Here is a 21,186-nt window from a genome sequence, read left to right as displayed (position 1 = left end):
ATAAAAAATTCCTAAAAATACTTCAAGGTGCGACAAATATAATGGTATCAAATTTTCTCAAAAATTCATTCATTTAGTATAGTTTGCGGGGATTTGAAATTAAACAAAAAAAAACGTGCATACAAAAATATACAGATACAATGTAAAAGTAGTATAAAAGAGGATTGGAGGGTTCATTTAGGCTAAAATATATTATATACTTTGCGGGCATTTGAATTTAAACCAAAAAAAAGAAAAAAAATTTGAATTTAACCAGTTACCAGTCAAATCGATCGGTTACCAGTCAAACCGACCAATAAACCGGTCAAACCGGCCGGTAAGCCGGTCGGAACCGGTTGAACATGCAATTTTGAATTTGATTTTAAATTTAATCAGTTTCCACCGATTTCCGGTCAAACCGGTCGGTCGGTATTTAAGACTGAACGGGACACGCAGCGGCGGCCGACGTATATAATCTCAGGAGAGGATCGTCTCGTCACCCTTTCTTCTCTGCTCTCGGTCTCGGTTTCCCCCTCCCATCCCATCTCCTCCCTTGCCGCCGGGCTCCCCCAAACCCAACAATCTCCCAAGAAAAGGCCCCTCCCGCCGCCGCCGGAGATACTCTGCCTTCCTCCGCGGCGGCCATCGCCGGCCATACCGTACATGGCAGCCGTGGGGCCCGTCCCCTGGCAGTGGCAGCCTTCCTCGGCGCTGGCGCTGGCGCCTGCGGGGCTCCTCGCCGCGACCTCCCCATCCGGCAATCATGAGCCCCAAACCCTACCCTTCTTGCCCCCGCCGCCGCCTGCGGGGTACCCGCTCCTTCCTCCCCGGGCCCCGATCGTCCTCCAGCTCCACCCCCACCCCGGCTTCCTCGCCGACGTGGATCGCCGCCGCAGCTGTTCCCTCTTGAAGGTTTCCTTCTTTCGCCCCGGCCGGAGCTTCTTCAACTTCTTTCCAGTAATTAATAATATGTGTGCCTTGCTCGATACAGCTCTTGAAGGATGAGGGGGCCGCCCCGTCGCCAGAGGATGAAAAGAGGAGGGAGCAGGTCATCCGAGAGCTCAAGAAGGTAATGGGGCTCGGGATGCTTGCTTGGTCAAAGAAAGAATCTTGCCAATTAGGTAGGTGCCCTCGGCCCTCCCTGGATTTCTGACGTGCTCGCTTCTCTCAGATTGTGATGCGTTGGGCCAAGGCGGTGGCGCGTGAGCAGAGTGTGCCCCAGAGGATGGCCACGGCTACGGTCTTGACATACGGTTCTTACTCATTAGGGGTAAGCGACAGATTACGCAACTTTGGACTTCTGAATTGTTGCGCGTCTTATGCTTCTAGTTCATGTTGTTGGCATGCAGGGCTTTCCCAAATTTCATGTACTGAGTTCGTTTAGATTATTATTGCGTTTGAGTTATATCCTAGGTTTGATGCTTCAAATGTCTTGGCTAAAATGATCGTAGATGATCTGAAATCTTTTCCCAACAGCTTTACTGTGTCCTCAACTGTGGCCACTGCATTGTACAAGTTACTGCTTAGCATATTTCTATTTTACCATCTATTTCGACGACGTAGTTTCATCTCCACTGGGTTTGCTGATCCTTCTTGTACTCGTTTTCAAGGCTCATGGACCTGAATCTGACATTGACGCACTTTGTGTTGGGCCTTGTATTGCAACACTGCAGGTGGGTATTGTTCTTTCTGTTTCATGTCTTTACTCTGACTTGATATTATTTGGAATGCCAACACAATAACTTCTGTCTATTTATCTGTAGTACCATTTCTTTGTTGTTCTGAGACAAATTCTTGAGGGCAGGCCAGAAGTATCAGGAGTGCAAACTATTGAGAGTGCTAAGGTTCCGTTGATGCGATTTAGATTCTCTGGGGTTGCAATTGATTTCACATATGCCCAGCTTCCTGTTATTGATGCATCAAAGGCAAGCAGATTCCACTGACAACCTAACTTGTTGCAATTTTTTTTTGGGTAACGCTTATACTATCATCCCATGTTATCTGTGTTTTCTACTTCTCTTGGGGTATAATGTTGTGTGGTATTGAACATAGAAATATTGTTACATACCTTCTGAAGGACACAGAATGCTCTCAACCTAATGACTAAACTTTTATGTTGTTAGCAATGTTGAATGGATTAACCTTTGAACTTTATGATTTCACTGTTACTGCACCTTGCCCTGATAGTTGATACAACTTTGCTTGTTATACATAAGAGGTATATAAGTTAACCACCACATGAACTCCATAGTATCCCCATCGGAATGTTCCAGTTACCGTATTAGGTCATAACCCTTTGCGGTACTTCTGTATTTCTACTGGATTCTACACCCATGTGATTTACTTGATATTCTACATCAAAAAATTATGATCTCTCCAACTGCTTCATGTTATAGTGTGCTTATACAGACTTAGAATCATATGTTAGTACCATGACGCCTCTTCTGGTTTGACATGTTCTCTAGCCAATAGACAGTCCAAGTCTTCATGACTTTACTTGCTCCTGCAGGCTATAAATACGTTTAGCCCTCAGTTACTACAGAAAATTGATGAACGGAGCTGGAGGAGTCTCTCTGGAGTTCGTGTTAATGAGAAAATTGTTCGGCTAGTACCAAATTCTGAGGTTAAAAACTAATCCAATTAATTTACTTGCAGTGCTTTTTATCTTGTTCATTGAATCTATTGTGGGTGGGTCAACATCCAGTTAGTCATGTTCTTGTGAAGCCCATGACAGTTCTACCTTTTGCTATTTTTTTCTTAGACTGATATTGTTCCACTTTGAAGACCTGCCATTTTATTTCATTTGTTGTCTTGATCGATGACCATGTCGGCTTACTCATTATGTATATCTGGCAGATGCTTTAAATTTTGTTTTTCTTTCTCTCAAATTTTGTTCATTTTACCAATATTTACTTTCCCAAAAATGCAATGCAGAAGTTCCAAATTCTGTTGCGATGTGTCAAACTATGGGCTAGGAAGAGAGGACTTCATTGTCATGTATGTGGTTTAATTTTCAATGCCGATTGTTCAGTTCTAGTGCAGCTATAAGAACATCATATCATCATTTTGAGTCTAACAATGGGATTCTTACTTGTGCCATGACATTCAGCATCTTGGCTTCTTTGCCGGGATTCATTTAGCGATCCTTGCGGCTTACATCTGTCAGAGATTTCCAAATGCCAGTGTCAATGGTTTGTTCATAGTGTTCTTTCAGACTTTCGCTCACTGGCCTTGGCAAGTTCCAGTAAGTCTGCATGATGAGCCAACTGATTGCCTGCACCCAGAGGGGCGTCTCATGCCCATAGTGATGCCTTGTACCCCGCCAGAGTTTTGTGTGTCAAATGTGACAAGAAGCACCTTCAAGAAAATAAGAGAGGAACTTACACGTGGTTATGCTTTCACAAAGGTGAGTGAAACCTACATAACTTTTCGTTTTTTTCCCTTGATGTTCATGAACAAACCCTTGATGTATCATCCACGATGCTTCTTATGGCTCTTAGTATTTTCTAGGATAGACTCAACCTAAGTCGAGAAGTCCATTTTTTTCCCCAGTTCGTAGGACTCCGAATTCCAAACTGGAGGCATTTTTATTGTTTGTTCCCATCCAGTCTAAATTAGAATATCTGTTTTAGTCTGGATGTTTACTAAAGAGCATGGGGAATTGTTGCTTTGCTTCTCAGTGTCAGCTTAAACCATTCTTGTATATTTGTAGACTACTAGACTGAATGCGTATCTGGGACTTTCTGTATGTACTTAAGTTTAGACAAAGCATTCTTGTACATTTCTGAACATTATTGCTGTTCTGCTATTCTTTTGGGTCACAAATAATTATCACTTACTGTGTCAATCTGTACTTCCGCTGGCACATGCGACTAACTCCATTTTCCTTATTCAGTCCATGTATAATATGGGTTCGCTTGGTTTCCCTATAGGCTTAAACCATTTTTTGTAGTCCAGTCAAATTTAGTCAGGTGATCTTTTTCATGGAAGTAAGATTACATTTTTTTTATTTACGAAATTTATTGTGGCCAGGGTATTGACAGTTGCAACTCACATTAAAGTATTTTCTATTGTGGGGTGGTGATGTCTTTTCCTTTTTTCATGATTAGCACCCTTGTGCAATGCTATGCCTCATGTTCACTGCTTGAATACTTGGGTGTTAATATGTGATCTTTTAATAAGCCTTTGTCTTTATTTCAGGATCCATTGAGGCATGATTTTGAGTGGACTTGGCTTTTTGAACCCTTCCCATATGCTGAGAAACATCAACAATTTCTCCGCATTGCTTTATGTGCGCCAACACTTGCAGAGCTGCGTGACTGGGCTGGATGGGTGAAATCTCGCCTCCGTTTCCTCATTCTGAAGGTACTATTGATGCAACTTTTTTGTTGTTATTGTTTTTTATTGATGCTCTTGCTGCACAAATCGTACGGCTCTTTATTAATTTTTGGAATCTTTGCTGCACAAATCGTACTGCTCTTTATTAATTTTTGGAATCTTTGAACAAAACATACAAACTCAGTCAAGTCTGCATTGGTTGTGCAGTTGGAAAGGGCTGGCATTGGGTGTGACCCGTGCCCCTCAGAGGAGATTGATCATGCAGTCGAGGAGCCAAACATGGTCTTCTACTGGGGCCTCATCCCTGAAAAAATCATGCATGTGGACACTAGCTCTCTGAAAGAAGATTTCATGAAAGATGTCACCAATGATGTCTACGGCAAGGTGAAATGCACGCGTTCGGATGTGACGATATCTGTGGTTGGTCTGTCGCAACTACCAAAGAGTATGTGCACCCATTCTGTTCAGTGGCAGTACTTGCAGCATTGCATGCTGGGCTACCAGGCCACGAGTGAGGACCATGTCATCTGGTAGGGGAGGGATGTTCCTGTCTTTGGCGCGCGGCAACTGTGTAGAGAATTGGTGAGGTGTTTTGTGCCCCTAGCTAGCACAGGGATTCTTTTTGACTGAGCGTTGCATGAGTGCTTGTGTGCTCATGAAAACAAGCGGGACCACTGACCAGTAGAGGAAGAAAGAGTAGATAGTATTAGCGGCATGTATATAAAAACAAACATAGGTTGGTTGCGCTCGTCGCCAAAAGTGTAAAATTCTTGTGTGTTGTTAAATCGTAACTGATGCTGAGCCCTGATTCATTCAAATTTTGTAATGGCCAAAAGTGTATATAACTGGTTCCTTTGACTCGGTTGATGTGAAAAAAAAAAGTAGCAGCATGTGCTGTTAGCTGTGAGCAGAATGACATTGAGCGTCCGTTTGCAACTGTAACTTTTTTTTTGAATCGTTTGCAACTGTAACTTGCTTGATTGTCTTGATGCCTTGACCAGAGTCGAAATAAAGGTCCGGCTAGCTCGAAATAGGTCGGTCGGTATTTTTGCATCGATCTGGCACGTCATCTTCACCATCAGCTACAAAATACTACTACTCCTGTCTACGTTTCTGGCCTATCGCGTCTAGTCGTACTGTGGTCGTGTTTGGTTAGGATTTCATGGAATTTTTTTTCACCTTTGACTACTAATTTAGAGTATTAAATAAAATCTAATTACAAAACCACCTTCACAACCTTGTGTAAATCGCGAGACGAATCTAATGAGGTATTTAATCGTGCGATTAGAGGATAGTTACTGTAGCATTACTGTAGCAAATCATCAATTAATTACCGTCATTACATTCGTCTCGAAAAATTACATCCATTTCTAAAAAAATTTTGCAAATAGACTTCATTTAATACTTCATGCGAATATTTGTTTTTTTATGTAATTTTGATTTGACGGCTAACGGCCTGTACGCCGCTGCAGGAGGCTGCACCGGCAGCACGGCCTTTCTTGCTTCACATGCCATTGCCATCCTTGGAGTTGGAGCGCCGCTCGGCCTCCGCCGCCTGCTCCCTTGCCGCTGCTTCCACCTCTTCCGTCGCGTCCGTGCGCGCCTGCAACACCATCATACACAGCATCACAAGCCCACAATTCGATTCGATTCCATCCGATCCGATCCGGCACTAGTAAATTAAAAGCCCTGCTGCTAGGTGCTCTGCTGTGCTCACCTTCACCTTGCTCGCGCCGGTGACCTCCTCCTCCTCTGTCCGCAAGGTCAGGTACTCCATGGCGTTGCGGGCAGCGTCGGCGGCTGACTCCTCGAGCTTCTCCTCTGGGGATCTCTTCGTCTCCTCCATGGTCTTGTCGCCTCTCGCCGCCTTGCTCAGCTCCTCCGTGCTCTGCTTGGCCTTCGACGCGCCGGCCTCCTTTGTCTCCCGTGCCTTATCCGCAGCGGCTTCCTTCATCGATGCAGCCTTGTCCTTGGTCGCCTCGGTTGTTTCACTTGCCTTCTGCACCGCGGCGTCCTTCATCTCCACAGCCTTAACCTTGGTCGCCTCCGCCGTCCCGCCAGCCTTGTGCGCCGCGGCGTCCTTCATCTCGGTGGCCTTGTCCGCGGCGTAATCCTTGTACTCGCCAAGCTTGCCTTTCGTCGCCTCTGCCGCCTCGCTGGCCTTCTGGGCGGCGGCCGCCGTCTTGTCAGCGGCGTAGTCCTTGTACTCTCCAACCTTGCCTTTCGTCGCCTCTGCTGCTTGGCTGGCCTTCTGGGCGACGGCGTCCTTGGCCTCCGTTGCCTCGCCGGCGGCGTAGTCCTTGTACTCGCCGAGCTTGTCCTTGGCCGCCCCGGCCGTCTCGCTCGCCTTTTCCTTGTGCGCGGTGGCGTCGCCCGCCTGGCTCGCCTTGTCCACCGAGCAGTCCTTTGTGGTGGTGTCCCTGCTGGCGACGCCGAGCGTGCGGCCGACGGCGCTCACCAGGGACCTGGCGCCCTGCTGCACGCTCTCCAGGATCCCGGCGCGGCGCCGCTCCTCGTGCCCGCCGGCACCGGCGCCGACCACGCGCGCGCGCTCCGTGCGCTCGTGCGCGATCTCGCGCGCCTGCTGCTCGCCGGCGCGTTGCGCTTGCGCCTTGCCCTCGGCGCTCGCCGCCACCCGCTGCTCCTGCCTCGACGACACGGTTCTGTGTCTGTGTTGTGCTCACTGCTTAGCCTATCTGCACTCGATCGATCGTGTAGCTGGAATGAACGAATGAATTGCTCTCGATCACTTGGTAACACTAACACAACACCGATGATGATTCGTGAACGCAAGGGAATGGTCGAGCCTGTAACATATAAAAGCATCGGTGAAGAGATGGCCTCCGATGGGCACGTAGCGCTCACAACAGGGACACGTATGGACCTGCGTGGATAACGTCACATGGACAGCGACACGTACGTATAGCTGTGACTCGCCACGACGCTGTTCAACTTCTCACATGCAGATTTTTTTTCTCTCTTTCTGATGAAGGTATCAAGGACGATCATCTCCGCTTGGTTCTTTGTCCAGCGGCGGCTGGCAATGCTGGGGATACCACAGCTCATTATTAGTGGTTTTCAGATCAAAAGGTGACCACTCTCTAGGAAAGTCACGTATATACTACCTCTGTTCTAAATTATAGTTTATTTGACTTTTTTTACACTAAATTTGACCGTCCGTCTTATTCAAAAAATTTGTTCAAACATTGCCAAATTGAATCATTCTTGAAGTTCTTGTATTGATAAAGCAACCCACAACAAAAAAAGTGATATTTTACACAAATTTTTAAATAAAACAAGTGGTCAAATTTGAAGTCAAAAAATCAAACGACCTATAATTTGAAACGGAGGGAATAGGTCTAGAGATAACGAACAACAACACAAATAAAATACGGTTCAGAACCTTTTCTCAAGAAAAAAATAGTGTTCAGAAACAGCGCAGCACAACAACATTGCGCAACTAGTTTTCCAAAAAGGGAAAAGAAAAGAAGACGACACATTCTGCAATTGATCGTTTCAGCCAGGGCCTGTTCAACAAAACTGAAACTGCTATCAGCTGTACCAGATCATGTGACAGGCTAGCTCAAAGCTTCTTATTACTCCCTCCCTTCCCCACTGTGTAAAGTGAGTGGTACAACCAAGTTTTCAATGGACAATGTGATGCACTTTGACGTACGGCAAAAAGATTGTTACGAGCAGTCGTGTAGGGCAATACAAAACCCAAGTTGAATCGATCGCCAATTGTGTCACCAAGCAACCCCCAATTGTGTCTGATGGTAGTAGTACCCGGTGGGGAGCAGCGCCAGCTTGACGGCACCCCTGGCGCCTTCCTCCGGCAAGATAACGCCGGTGTTCCAGTTGATGTCCGTCTTGACGAAGCCCGGGTGCACGCAGTTGATGCGCATCTCCGGGTGCCGCCGCGCCAGGATCCAGGTGTAGAGGTTCACCACCATCTTGGACATGCTGTACGCCGGCAGCATCGTCGGCCACCCCTCATCCTCAAGCCGTCCATGCTTCAGGGCCTGCAGGAACTCCTCCAGCATTGCTTCCATCCGCTTTTCGTCCCAGGCGTCAGCGTCGCCAAGCTCCTCACGCAGCTTCTCGTTCGGCATTCTCTGATGTACGAACGTTGCAGGGTAATTAGGTAGGGTGTGTAAGTTAACCTGGGCCAGACATACTACACATACGTGTTATCTCCTTTTCAATTGCCATAGGAGTACACTGATGCACATACCTTGAGCTCAGACCGAAGGGAGGTGGTGTTCACAATCCTTCCTCCTGATGTGGACCGTTTCAGCAGGGGAAGGAGACCTTCTGTCACCCATTTCATTCCATAGTAGTTGGTATTCAGACATTTTACTGCTTCATCATAGGTTTGAACGACCACACTTCCCAGCAGGTTGGCGGCTTTACCCGATAGCTGCAATCATAAAGGCATTGAACGACTGAGAAGCCCATCGCTGATCTGTTTCTGCACTTGTGACTACCGACCATTCTTAGTTAGGTCTTGTGGACACAAAACAAATGAAATTTCGCATAAAGTATCAAAAATAATATATGGATACTCTGGCACAAAATTTATAAAACTACAAAGAATTAAAGATACATCCAAGGCAGAGAAAGGCTATCTGAAGCCAAGCAAATATGCTATGAAGAATCTACATACCCATGTGTCAGGATCAATGTTTAGAGCTCTCAGGGCATCCTGGTCTACCACAACTCCTCCAACACCTGCATTGTTCACCTGAATCACCAGGTCCACATTCATTCATAGATTCTCAAACCAGTAGCCAGTAGGATGGTGAGCTAAATAAGAACTACTGTGGATTACTAGCAGAAAGACTTCATTTTACCAATATGTCAAGCTTCCCATATCGAGAGGATGGTAGATGACGTTGGAGAGGTTACATTCACGGCGAAGGTATTCGACCTCATCTTTTCCTCTTTTCTCGTTCCTTGCTGTAAGAATGACCGTTACACCCTGCACAGCAAGCTGGCGGCATACCTCCAGGCCAATTCCTCTGTTTCCACCAGTAACCACTGCAAGCCTGAATTGGCTACAATTTAACATCCTTTTTCATCTAAAGGAGAAGGGCATGACAGCTGGAGCACATGGTAAATCACCTTTCCGGTATTGTTTCATGGTCATGTCTCACCGCCTCAAGCCTGTGGAGCAATGAGTTTTTTTTTTTTTTTGCATCAGATAAATAAAATAACAGAGGCTCATAAAAACTCTTAGGTAAGGAATGCAGTGTCACAAAAATACAAAAAGAAAAGAGAGAGAATCAAGAACCCAAGAATTATGTACTTTTCTCTCGCATAGGAGAGACGAGAGTATGAAATACATTACCAAACACACACCCAGTACTTTGAGTTACATTTGCACCACTGAACAATTCTAGAGCAACCTATGGGTAACTATGATCAACCACTCATAGTCTATCCTGGTAGAAGGCTGTGGAGTTGTTGGTCCCCGACAAAAACCATATACTACCTAACACAGAAAGTCCTAGCAGAAAAGAAGGCGCACAGGCAAATATCTACTCACACAGGAGTTTATAAGTAGGAAAAAGTTTAAATGGTGCAGTGCTTATTCTTCACAGCTGCGTAGGATATAAAACAGCTCTCAGCCACAAAAGAAAATAAAGCTTGTTTTTGCATTAAGAAAGAAAAAGTTTGAAAACTTAAGAAGAAAATAAAACTAAAAATTGCCCTGAATTTGTACCCAATGTCTGTGTTTACAAATTTAAAAGCAAATAAAGGTAAAAATTATTCTAATTTGTAATAATTTAAAGGTACTCTAATTTGTGCTCGAATGTCTAAACGCTTTCAGAAAACCTTTGTCAAATCACAAAGATCTTTTTTTTTTCCTCCATTGAGGGGAGTGAGATAACTCGAAATAACTTGGCAAAGAATTTAATGGATACCACTGACAAAGTGACAAATGAGTCCTTTTAGGTCAGTTTAACTGATGGTGCCGAGCCTACTATACATGTGGTTGTTTCTTGATAGTTTGTACTGACAAATTAGGCAAGAAAGTACATTTATGTGGAATAATATGTTGGATAATGGATGAATGTACTCAAGAATCACCTTGCCCATATCTCCAACCTAACCAGCAAGTTAAAATCTAAACTTGCAAACTAACTTATCCAAAAGCCATGTTAAGAGTTCAGACATCTGTACAGCATCATCTTGCTGAAAAGAAAAGCAGACAGACACTCGCAGAGCAATATATCCATGGAGAGATTAACAAGAGGACGAGACCTGTGGTGTGGAGGCGATGCGGGCGTCGCCCCCGCGGCCGCACGCGCGGGCACCATGCGAGCGGCAGGGAAGGTGACTCGCGGCTGGAGACGGGCGGGGGGTGATATCGATGTTGCCGCGGCGCTGGGTCGGACCCTACAAGAAGGCGAGCTCGGGGACACCCCGAGGTGGCGCATCTCGGGGTCGTCGTCTTCTACCTCTTGTCGGGTGGGCTGGGACGAGAGGGTGGCGGCCGCGTGTGAGGGCGTGGTAGGCAATGAGCAGCGGGCCGCATCCTCATTACCCTAACTTCTTCTTTTTTTTAAGCTCTCTGGAATGTGCAGTGCACGCCGGCGCCGGAGCTGTGGGCTCCGTGCGAGCCATGTGCCGCCGCCGGCGTCCTCTGAGGTGAGCAGCGCTCTGGACGGCAACAGAGATCGGGGGCCCACGAGGCAGTGAACCAAAACCAAGGGAGGGCGACGAGCTTTGGTCGACTTCCTCCCCGATGCGAGTACTCCTACTGGCGTTGACCCTAAACCCTAGATTGACAGAGCATTTTTGAAATTGAACCTGCGAATTCTTAAAATTAAAAAAGTCACTACAGTCCTCTCGCTGTCGATGAAAACGCCGACAACCACGGAAAGTACAACATCGTTAAATCTTAAAATATTCGCTCCAACGAGAAATCGAATTCAGAACCTAATATGCTACTGAGTCTCTTATAACCACCAAACTGCATGCTTTTTTGCAAATCGGTGGACACTTTCGATGCACTCCCATACCATCATGGCCCCATCTGGCCAGGGGAGGAACCAATGGTGGGTTTGGAGGGGCGCCTCTCCTACCATCCGTGGAGCCCCTTCTAAGCTTTTTTTATATTTTTTTTGTCATGAATACACTGTGAGGAGAAATTGAAGTTATCTACAGGTGGAAATAAGCTCCTCTTAAAAATTATCTTGGATCCGTCACTACATCCGGCCTCTCCTCCTCAAGCTGCCCATTATTGAGGACCAGGTCCTCCAAGAGTGTGTTGAGCATTGCTTCTTCTATTCGGTCCGATGGTGATGTTGCTCAAATCATTTCGAAACTACTCATTTGGCATTCTCTGCTCTGGTAGCAAAAGCAAATACATGAGCTGCAGTGAGTGCTGGTAATATCACTAGCTTCTCAGTTTGTATGGAAATTTAGCACGTGCACCTTCAGCTCTGACACAAGCAGTGGAGGAGGCATTAACAATCCATCCTTGCAGCTGATGAAGATAGCTTCAAAAGTGGGAGAAGAACTAGCCTCTGTTACCCGTTTGCATCCATCCATAGTATGTCCTCATTGGTATTGAGACAGTTGAATGACTCATCATAGGTGAGGGGAAAGGGCCCGTTAACGTTGTAGGGGCTGAGACGATACACTTCGGGCCCATATTACGGCCCAGTATGCCACCACTACACATGCTTAACACAGCCCAGCCTCTTGATCCAAAATTGTGTGTGCTAACTGCTAGGCAAAGTTTATTAAAAAAAAACTGCTAGGCAAAGCAACCCAAACTGAACTGCAAAGGGGGGGAAAAAAGATGATCGGGAACACAAGTTTATATACTTACTCCTACATATATAAGGTAATCCAGTCATTAACAAAGATCATCTTTGTTATTATCTGAACATGGACGGACAGATGGATCAGGTTCGGAAGCTCGCGTCGCGTGCAGTGAACTGAAGATGTAGCGCTCAAGTTACTGAATACGAGTCCCCAAAGATTTGCTCCCCAGATGCGATCCGACCGATCCTCATCAAAGATCCAACACGGTCTGTGTCCGCTGCCAAGGGAGCACATCCGGTGCTCTGCTTTGCTGCGGTCCATGGCATCCTACCGTCAGTCCATCCGTTGTTCAGAGAACCTGTACGTTTTGAGAGGGAGGAACAAGAGATCGAGCATGTGCTTTGGCGAACAAGTGAGTGTTGATCGGGCGTCGAGCTATGGAACAAGGATTCGTTTAGTTTTGTGTGTGTGTGAATTTCTCAGTTATTATATGCCGGTGATTAACCATGCATGGTCCATACACAAAAGAGAAGAGATTCCAAGTTCTTTTCATCCCAATAAATCTATTTTCTTTTCTGAATTCAATCTGGTTGAACGCGTGATTCCCGACGATATTTCATCACACATGTAATGCCAATGGAACAACTCCGTGCAATTCGTTTTGCCGGCGACGAGCCCAGCATCCGTTTCCGTGCAACTCCGACGCTTGCACGCGTGGCCATTGGTCGTTCAGCCGCGGTCCCGTGCAGTGAACTGAAGTTGCCAAGCAAGCGACTGATCAACACGAGCTCCCAAAGATGTGCTAGCTCCTCATATCATATGGATCTCCCCACAGGATCCGATCCACCTAGATCCGATCTGATCCTCGCTTGTCTGACGCCAAGGGAGCACGTCCTTGTCACTGCCAATTATTTGCAGCCCTTGGGATCCTACACATGTCCGTTCCTCCGTTGTTCAGGAATTTTTTTTATTTTAATCCTTTTTAATCTAATATTTTAATAATAATTCGACCAGATCTAAATTTCTAAGAAGTAGCACTTTTTGTCGCGCCAAGTCCCGTGACGCGACTCCCTGAAGAGTCATGCCACATGCTTCGGCGCGATCGAGCTGCCACGCTGTCACACGCGTGCCAGCAAGCCTGACGTGGCAAGGCTGAGTCGCGCCACATGCTAGTCGCGCCATGCGGTGTGGCACGACTCAGCCTAATACAGATCTACCCAGCCAGCCTTCTCTTTCTTCTCCTCTCATTCTTTTTTCCTCCACTCCCCACTCGACCCGACCTCCATGGCCAGGGGCGTAGCTAGGGGGCGGGCAGGGGCCTGGCCCCCCTATGGTTCCCAATTTTGCATTATAAATTTGAAATTTGATTAAATTTTTATATAAATTAATATGGTTGGCCCCCCTAATAATGAAAAAAACAAATTTCTGGCTCCGCCCCTGTTCAGGGCGCCGTCCCTCCCTCTCCCCCTCTAGATCCACTCCATCCTCTACTCGATTCGAAGGGAGAACGAAGGAAAACCGATCCTTGAAGGTAATTCCTCCATTTTAACCGATTGGTTTTCCTCCATTTCACGGATTTTTTAGGAGGCCACGGAGGCGAGGGCCAGGAGCTGGAGGGCCTTGAGGGCTTGGGAGACCTGCGCCATGCGGCGGCACGGGTCGGCGCCGCGGCCGCACAGGTCCACCCACCGCTGCGGGTGGGTTCACAGCGCGTAGTAGAAGGGGAACGGCAGTAGCACGCCCACGGCCGCCGCAGCCGCCGCCATGGAGACCATCTCGCTGGGGGCGCAGCGAGGGGGGTCAGGGATTGAGGAGCAGTCAAGGTGCTCGACGGTTTTGCTTTTGCCCGAAGAGGAGGGGCTTTGCAGTGTCAAGTACTTTTCTATTTGCAGTATGGGAGTACGTACGGGGAGAGGCGATGGCAACCGGAGATGAATGCGTTCGGCAATGGGCAATGTCCCTGCGGTAGGCGTGTAGAGATGGAGATTTTTGTGGACGAAGTGAGAACATTTTAAGATGAATGGCAACATTTTTTGTGGATGTTACAAAAGTTTTTTTTTGTCCGAGAAACATACATAAGAATTAGTGAGAGATTCAAGGGGGACCGGATCCGAGAGAGCGAGTGATGGTGCAAGCAGTAGCTTAGGAACCGGCGGCTAGGGATAGCATGTACCAGGCAACAAATTTACAACAGAACGTGAAACCAAATTGGAGGCATAATTTAGCAAAATCATCTCTGCGATAACTAGAATCGTAAAATTGTCGATGTTTAGATGCTGGTGGTCCCAAAAGTAACGGGAATTGTAAGAGAAGAAAAGGGCCTATCATCGTCAAATAGCAGAACCTAAGCTCAAACTCGTTTCCTTGCCATGGTTCAGCACTTTAAACCATCAGGATATCAAAGGGGGTAAACTGATTATAAACACAAAACCACTTAGCGGTCAGGAGTTTGAACTGATGTTTGCTTAAATTAACCTGAGGTTAATATGATAAAATACCAGTGCCATTCCAATGATTTACTACTTGAATTGAGGAGACTGATAAAAGGAAATAAAGTACCAAACAACTCAAAATCTCAAACCTGCAACATGTAGCCTCATATCGCAATAATTGATAACATCCAACAACAAAATTCAAATGCAGAACATTGCAAATTTTCATCATCGGTACCAGTTCACAGGCTTAGCTATGCGGTTCTGTCCAAACAGACAAGACCTAGCACACCAAAACTCTGAAACTGCAACACACTGGCACACAAAACTACAAAATTTAGATGATGCCGATCTTGTTGGCCACATCAAGAGCGTCATAGTCTGGTGTAAGCTTCACGTAAGTCTTCTTCTTGCCATCAGGCCTATGAGACAAGTAATGGATCAGATTATCAGTAAAGAAACAGCAACTGGAAATCTTGCAAAAGATGCAAGACAGATAAATTACCTGATCAGAGTGTTGACCTTCTTCGCCTGGATGTCATACATCTTCTTAACAGCTGCCTTGATCTTCTTCTTGTCCGCCTTGAGGTCAACGATGAAGACAAGGGTGTTGTTGTCTTCAATCTTCTTCATCGCAGACTCGGTCGTATGGGGGTATTTGAGGATTTGGTACTGATCAAGCTTGTGTTCTCCTAGGTGCACTGATTCTTGGGTACTTGGGGTCCCTTGGCTTCTTGAGGGCCTTCGGCTGGTGAAACGTCACAGATGTGCGGATCTTCTTGGCCTTCCTCTTGGTGGTTCCAGACTTAACAGCCTTGGCAACCTTCAAGGCTTGAGCCTTGCTATCAGCCTTCTTAGGGGGAGCTAGACAATTTTTTTTTTTAAAAAAAAAGATGAGATGTTTCAGATTAGAAGAGCAGGTGCATCTCCTAGTAATAAACAAAGCATTCAGCAAACAAAGAAAAATAGAGTGCACTATTCCAAGCACATTACCAGAAGCATAAAATAAACAGTGAAGTATATGCTTTTATCAGTAGTAAGAACTTAGAAAAAGTAGGGTGACAATGAACTTATGCTAGTGACCACCAAATTTAAATTGCAACTACAAGATTAAGATAGCAGATCATTTTTAAGTAAAATGTGATAAACTCATATGTAGAAGTAAGAACACAAAAACAGAACATTAGTTCAGAAAATAACAAAGGCCAAAACAAATTCTCTACCTTTAGGTGCCATTGCAGTTTCTCAACAGGCAGGCTGCTCAACCTGCACAGGGGGGAAACCAGGGAGAACTTTAGTAAACAAAAACAGGCAAAGGATTGCACCACAAAATTATTAGCAGATGAGGAATTTGAAGTTTTGAACTAACGAAACTAATAAACACAGGTTTCTATAATAATGCCTATTCGACAAAAACTTTGCTCGTACGTATAAAAGATCACTATACCCACCAGTAAATGATGTAAAAAAGATGGAACAAACTAAATTTGTGGTCAGCTTATACTAATCTGTGTGCAATTAAATCAAGGACGAAACAAATTATCCTCCCTCACAGTCTGCAAAGCAACGGCTAACAAAACTTATATGTAATATAAACAGACGCATGAACTTGCCTACCGAACAACTTAAGGGAAGGCAGAAGATTAGCCACTAGTCCATTCACAAATGAATGATGGTGAGTAGGTCCTACAAAAACCCTAACAAACTCAAACCCTAAAAAATCCGCGAAATGAAGGAAAACCAATCGGTTAGAATGGAGGAGTTACCTTTAATGATCGGTTTTCCTTCGTTTCCCCTTCGAATCGGGTGAAGTATGGAGTGGATCTAGAGGGGGAGAGGGAGGGACGGCGCCATGGAGGTCGAGTCAAGTGGGGAGTGGAGGAAAAAAGAATGGGAGAATGAGGAAGAGGAGACTGTCCGGGCGGACCTATATTCGGCTGAGTCGCGCCACGCCGCATGGCGCGACTCAGTTGCGTCAAAGCATATGACGCGACTCAGCCTTGCCACGTCAGGCTTGCTGGCACGCGTGTGCCAGTGTGGCAGCTCGGTCGCGCCAAAGCATGTGGTGTGACTCTTCAGGGAGTCGCGCCACGGGACTTGGCGCGAGCAAAAGGGCTAGTTTTTGGAAATTTAGATCTGAACGGGTTATTATTAAAATATTAGATTAAAAAAGATTAAAATAAAAAAATTCGTTGTTCAGAGAACCTGTGCTGTGCTGTGCGTTTTTGGGAGGAACAAGGCGCCATGTGCCCGGCGAATAAGCTTATCTGTGCTTCGAGCACCGAGCTCAAGTTTACATACATGCATTGATCGATCTCGATCCCTCCCCGGAAACAGGGTGAATTATATTCGTTGACAATAATGCTAATAAGAAATGATAGAGCATCAAGTTGTACTAAAAAAAATTCAGCGATACACGTGTTTACAGCAGAATATCAAAGAGAGGAGAGATCAACGATAAGACTAATAAGGAAAACATTGACCTGATCATTGCTGCGATGTATGGTTACAGGTTGGGGCAAGTTGCTAGTTGACTTGCACATATAAAGGATGAGCAGACCACGTTGGTGCAAATCTTCTCCTTTAATTTTCTCTCTCCTCTGATCTTGCAGAGTATTTTTATTTTATGCAGTTGACATCAGCATTATGTTGGTCATCTCATATTCTGATCATGTTTTGTTTACTAAGTCCTGAGGTTACCACTTGGGCTGCATCCAGTGCTTCAGGCAACTATCGTTGGCACTGCATCATGGCTGGCTCCTGAAAGGGATTGCGTATGCCCAGCACAGCTGGCTGACCTGCCGACACCTAGACTTTGAGGAGCATGTCTACGTCGAAATGGTTAATACTAACAAGGAAAGGGAGGTATATTATTAGGTGAGTGATTAAGCCGAGTTGTGGCCTACCTCTACCTGGATGGAGGTCGGCCTCCTCCCCAACCAATCCTGCAGGCCCCAGCTTCTAGTGATGGCCATGAGACGCATGTGGGTAGGACCTGCCTAGCTGCTGCTGCTGCTCATTTTGGACCCAACACTTCTTGCAAGCATGCGCGATAGCTGTGCCACGTGTACGCGATCTGATCAGGAGCAGGTCATCAAAGTGCTTCATGTAAAGATTTTTTTTTCTTGAAGGTCTTTTTTTTCTTCTTCTTCTTTTTGGATAATGAAAGTATCCTTTCATGTAATGTTACAAGGAGAAAATGGTGTCCATGATAAATTTCATTGTAGCTAGGATAAGGGCTTCTCAACTGTTGATTTCTCTGAATCCATCCATGCTTTATTTGGTACTGTTCTGCAGCTTGAAGCTTGCAGACACCAGTTAAGCAGTGCATGTTCAGCCACTTCAGGAGAAAAAAAAAAGAAACTCCCATTTCTGTTGCTGAACATTTCCTCCCCTTGTACCTTGTGTGTGTGAGAGCATGGTCTTATCCAAGGAGATGTTTGGATGGTCGGTTGTCTTCTAACAATTCGAGTTCCTGCCCGTTGCGATGTCTGTCGGTGTTTGCACCAAATTGTTGTAGTCTTACTTCTTTTTTCTCCTTCCACTCCCTTGTTTTGTCCTTTGCAGCCTACCGTATGACTTTGGTCCAATTTTCCTCTGGCACATGGGTGCGTGTTCATATGCATCTGCTCGATCCCGTGGCCGGTGCAAAAGAATCCATCCAATCCAACAACAAATTCTGTGCCACCACCTCTAATCTACTACATTCTGCAGGTAGAAACTACTCTTAATGTGAAATTTAGGGTGTGTTTAGTTGGTGAAAAAGTTTGGATTTTGGTACTGTAACATATTTTGTTGTTCCTTGACAAATAATATTCAACCATAAATTAATTAGGTTTAAAAAATTCATCTCGTGGTAGTCAGTTAGATTTTGTAATTGATTATTTTTTTCAACATTTAATGTTTCATGCATGTGTGCGAAGATTTGATATGACGAATACTATACGAATTTTTTTTAAAAAATGGCCTCACGTGTAATACTACCTTGCTATTAACAGCTCCTTCACCCGGTCGTTCGTCGTTGCAAGGCTGAAGCTGTCAGTCAAGCTTGAGTTGAGCTCACGGCTCCCGTATATACTGGGTTTGCGCGTCCTGCAGCTTCCCCTGCAGGCAGGCAGCTGCAGAGGAGGTCTCGTCTCGTATATAGCAGGCAGCTCTCACTCTCAGCCGGCGATACTACTACTAGCTAGCCAGGGGCATCAGCGCGTGGGTGGGTTTTGCTCCTGCTCGGCGCTCGCTTCGCCTTCGGTTGCTGCCACACCTCCCGTCCTGCCCCTACGCCGCCGCCGGGATGATGGGAGGAGGGTCGCTGGTGCTGGATCAGCGCATGCCGGCGGACGACGACAAGGCCCTCTTCGGCGAGTGCTTCCTCGGCGAGGGCGACCTCGTCAGCCCGGCACCGGCGCACGACGACATGATGATGAGCTTCGTCCCCGACGGCGACGAGAGCGACGACGACGACGTGGGCGGCATCGAGGAGCTGGAGCGCCGCATGTGGCGCGACCGCCTGCGCCTCAGGCGCCTCAAGGAGCAGCAGCAGCAGCAGCAGACTGGCGGCAAGGAGGAGGCGCCGCCGCGGCCCCGGCAGTCGCAGGAGCAGGCGCGGCGCAATCGCAAGAAGATGTCCCGCGCGCAGGACGGCATCCTCAAGTACATGCTCAAGATGATGGAAGTCTGCAACGCGCAGGGCTTCGTCTACGGCATCATCCCGGAGAACGGCAAACCCGTCACCGGCGCCTCCGACAACCTCCGAGCCTGGTGGAAGGAGAAAGTCCGCTTCGACCGCAACGGCCCCGCGGCCGTCGCCAGGTACCAGGCCGACAACGCCGCGCCGGGCGGGGGCGCCGCAGTGGCCGCCGCGCCGGCAGGGCCACACTCCCTGCACGAGCTGCAGGACACCACGCTGGGCTCGCTGCTCTCGGCGCTCATGCAACACTGCGACCCGCCGCAGCGACGCTTCCCGCTCGACAAGGGCGTGCCGCCGCCGTGGTGGCCGCAAGGCGCAGAGCCGTGGTGGCCCGAGGCCGGCGTGCCCGGGGAGCTGGGCCCGCCGCCGTACAGGAAGCCGCACGACCTCAAGAAGGCCTGGAAGGTGGCCGTGCTCACCGCCGTCATCAAGCACATGTCCCCCGACATCGACAAGGTCCGGCGCCTCGTGCGCCAGTCCAAGTGCTTGCAGGACAAGATGACTGCCAGGGAGATCGTCCAATGGCTCGCCGTGCTCAAGCAGGAGGAGGACCTGCACCTCGTGCAGCAGCACCCGCCCGGCGCCCTCCCCACGCTGTCCTCCAACGCCGCCGCCGCCGTGCTCCCGTTCAGCGCAAGCTCCGGTGAGTACGACGTGGACGGTGCCGACGACGGCGAAGAGACCGACGGCCGGAACTCGATGAAGCCGGCCTGCAACAACGCACCCGCGTTCGTGGACCTTTCGTCGTCCATGGATGCTATTGCTAGCAGGTTCCTCATGCCGGCGGCGGCGCTGATGAAGGAGGAGACCGCCGACACCGCCGAGTTGTTCCACAAGAGGACCGCGCCGGCCGGCGTGGAGCCGGAGCTGATGCTGAGCAACAGCTTCCGCGCCTACACCTGCGGCAACGCGCAGTGCCCGCACAACAGCAGCGCGCACGGGTTCCTCGACCGCGGCGCGCGCAACGCCCACCAGTACACCTGCGAGTTGGACTTCAACTTCAACACCCCCGCCGCCGATAACAACAAGCAGCTGGCACCGCCGCCAGGTCGTCAGGCCGTCGACTTGGAGTTGCACGTCGACGGCCAAAGGTCGCTGGCCGAGCTGATGGAGATGTACGACGCCAACGTGGGTGCGCCCCGGAGCCTGAGCGGCATCGACGACACGGGCGCCGCCCCCGCCGGCGTGCAGGTGTCCGGCGGCCCATTTCTGACGCCCTGGCTATTTGGCGGTGCCACTGCAACCAACGGCGTGATGCCGCCGCCGCCGCTGCAGCAGCAGCAGAGCGCGGGGTTCTACGTCCGTGACGATGCGCTGCCGCCGTTCAGCGACATCGCCGCCGCGTCGCCGGAGTTGAGGTTCAGTTCAGGTCTGAACGTGCCAGGAAGCACTGCGCATTACGGCGGTGCATCGCAGCTGCAGCAACAGCACAAGCCCGCGGGATCCAATTGGTTCTACTGAGTACTGACTAACTGCTGCATTAGAATCATGGACAAGATGGAGCTTGCTAGTTTCTCATTATGTCATTACAATCCAAGATAGTTCTGCTTGTATAAGATTTGGGTACTGATGATGTAGCTGCAGACGGCTCATGCCATCCAATCTTGTTCAGTTCGTTAGCTTTTAATCAAATCCTGTTCAGCAGCAGTGACGAGCTCAGTTTCAGAAAGCCAAGACACTACTGTATTACCCTGCTTAATAACCAAGCTAAATTGGTAGCCAAGCTCCGGTTTGCGCCTCTCGGAACAAGACTGTTTTTTTTATGGCGGAACAAGACTGGTTTTGGAGCCGCGCCAGCTGACATCTTCATCAGTGCTACCGTGATATAAAAATTCCTGAATTCTTCAAAAAAAAAATCCTGTGCAGCAGCTCAATGATTGATGAAGTAATAGTTGTTTTCAACTCGTAATGTTTTGAGCGAGATCACGAGAGCTTGAACTTTCCTGTGTGTGTTTAAAAAAAAATTGATTT

General features: G+C 47.7%; 2 protein-coding genes and 3 pseudogenes across 2 annotated transcripts; 2 read left to right on the top strand and 3 right to left on the bottom strand.

Annotated features, from left to right (window-relative positions):
* The first annotated feature begins 476 nt into the window (after positions 1 to 476).
* Positions 477 to 5,230, top strand: LOC120694896 (annotated as a pseudogene).
* Positions 5,231 to 5,766: 536 nt separating this feature from the next.
* LOC120695626 (embryonic protein DC-8-like) lies at positions 5,767 to 6,988 on the bottom strand (the record flags this gene model as incomplete). Its single annotated transcript, XM_039978824.1, has 2 exons — positions 5,767 to 5,920; positions 6,035 to 6,988. Coding segments are annotated over 2 exons (1,053 nt in total), but the record flags the coding sequence as incomplete, so codon positions are not given.
* An 828-nt stretch (positions 6,989 to 7,816) lies between these two features.
* LOC120694895 lies at positions 7,817 to 11,069 on the bottom strand (annotated as a pseudogene).
* Positions 11,070 to 14,814: 3,745 nt separating this feature from the next.
* On the bottom strand, positions 14,815 to 15,808 carry LOC120696268 (annotated as a pseudogene).
* A 2,745-nt stretch (positions 15,809 to 18,553) lies between these two features.
* LOC120694894 (protein ETHYLENE-INSENSITIVE 3-like 2) lies at positions 18,554 to 20,938 on the top strand. Its single transcript, XM_039978210.1, has one exon. It carries the CDS (start codon positions 18,820 to 18,822, stop codon positions 20,674 to 20,676), a length of 1,857 nt encoding a protein of 618 aa, XP_039834144.1. The 5' UTR covers positions 18,554 to 18,819; the 3' UTR covers positions 20,677 to 20,938.
* Positions 20,939 to 21,186: the final 248 nt, after the last annotated feature.

The sequence above is a fragment of the Panicum virgatum genome, chromosome 2K (genome assembly GCF_016808335.1).
Source record: "Panicum virgatum strain AP13 chromosome 2K, P.virgatum_v5, whole genome shotgun sequence".
Taxonomy (NCBI): domain Eukaryota; kingdom Viridiplantae; phylum Streptophyta; class Magnoliopsida; order Poales; family Poaceae; genus Panicum; species Panicum virgatum.
Note: the sequence above shows the minus strand (reverse complement) of the source record. Positions and strands in the feature narration are given on the sequence as shown.

Coding starts and splice junctions, on each gene's coding strand:
- LOC120694894 (XM_039978210.1), top strand. CDS start 18,820: ATGATGGGAGGAGGGTCGCTGGTGCTGGATCAGCGCATGCCGGCGGAC.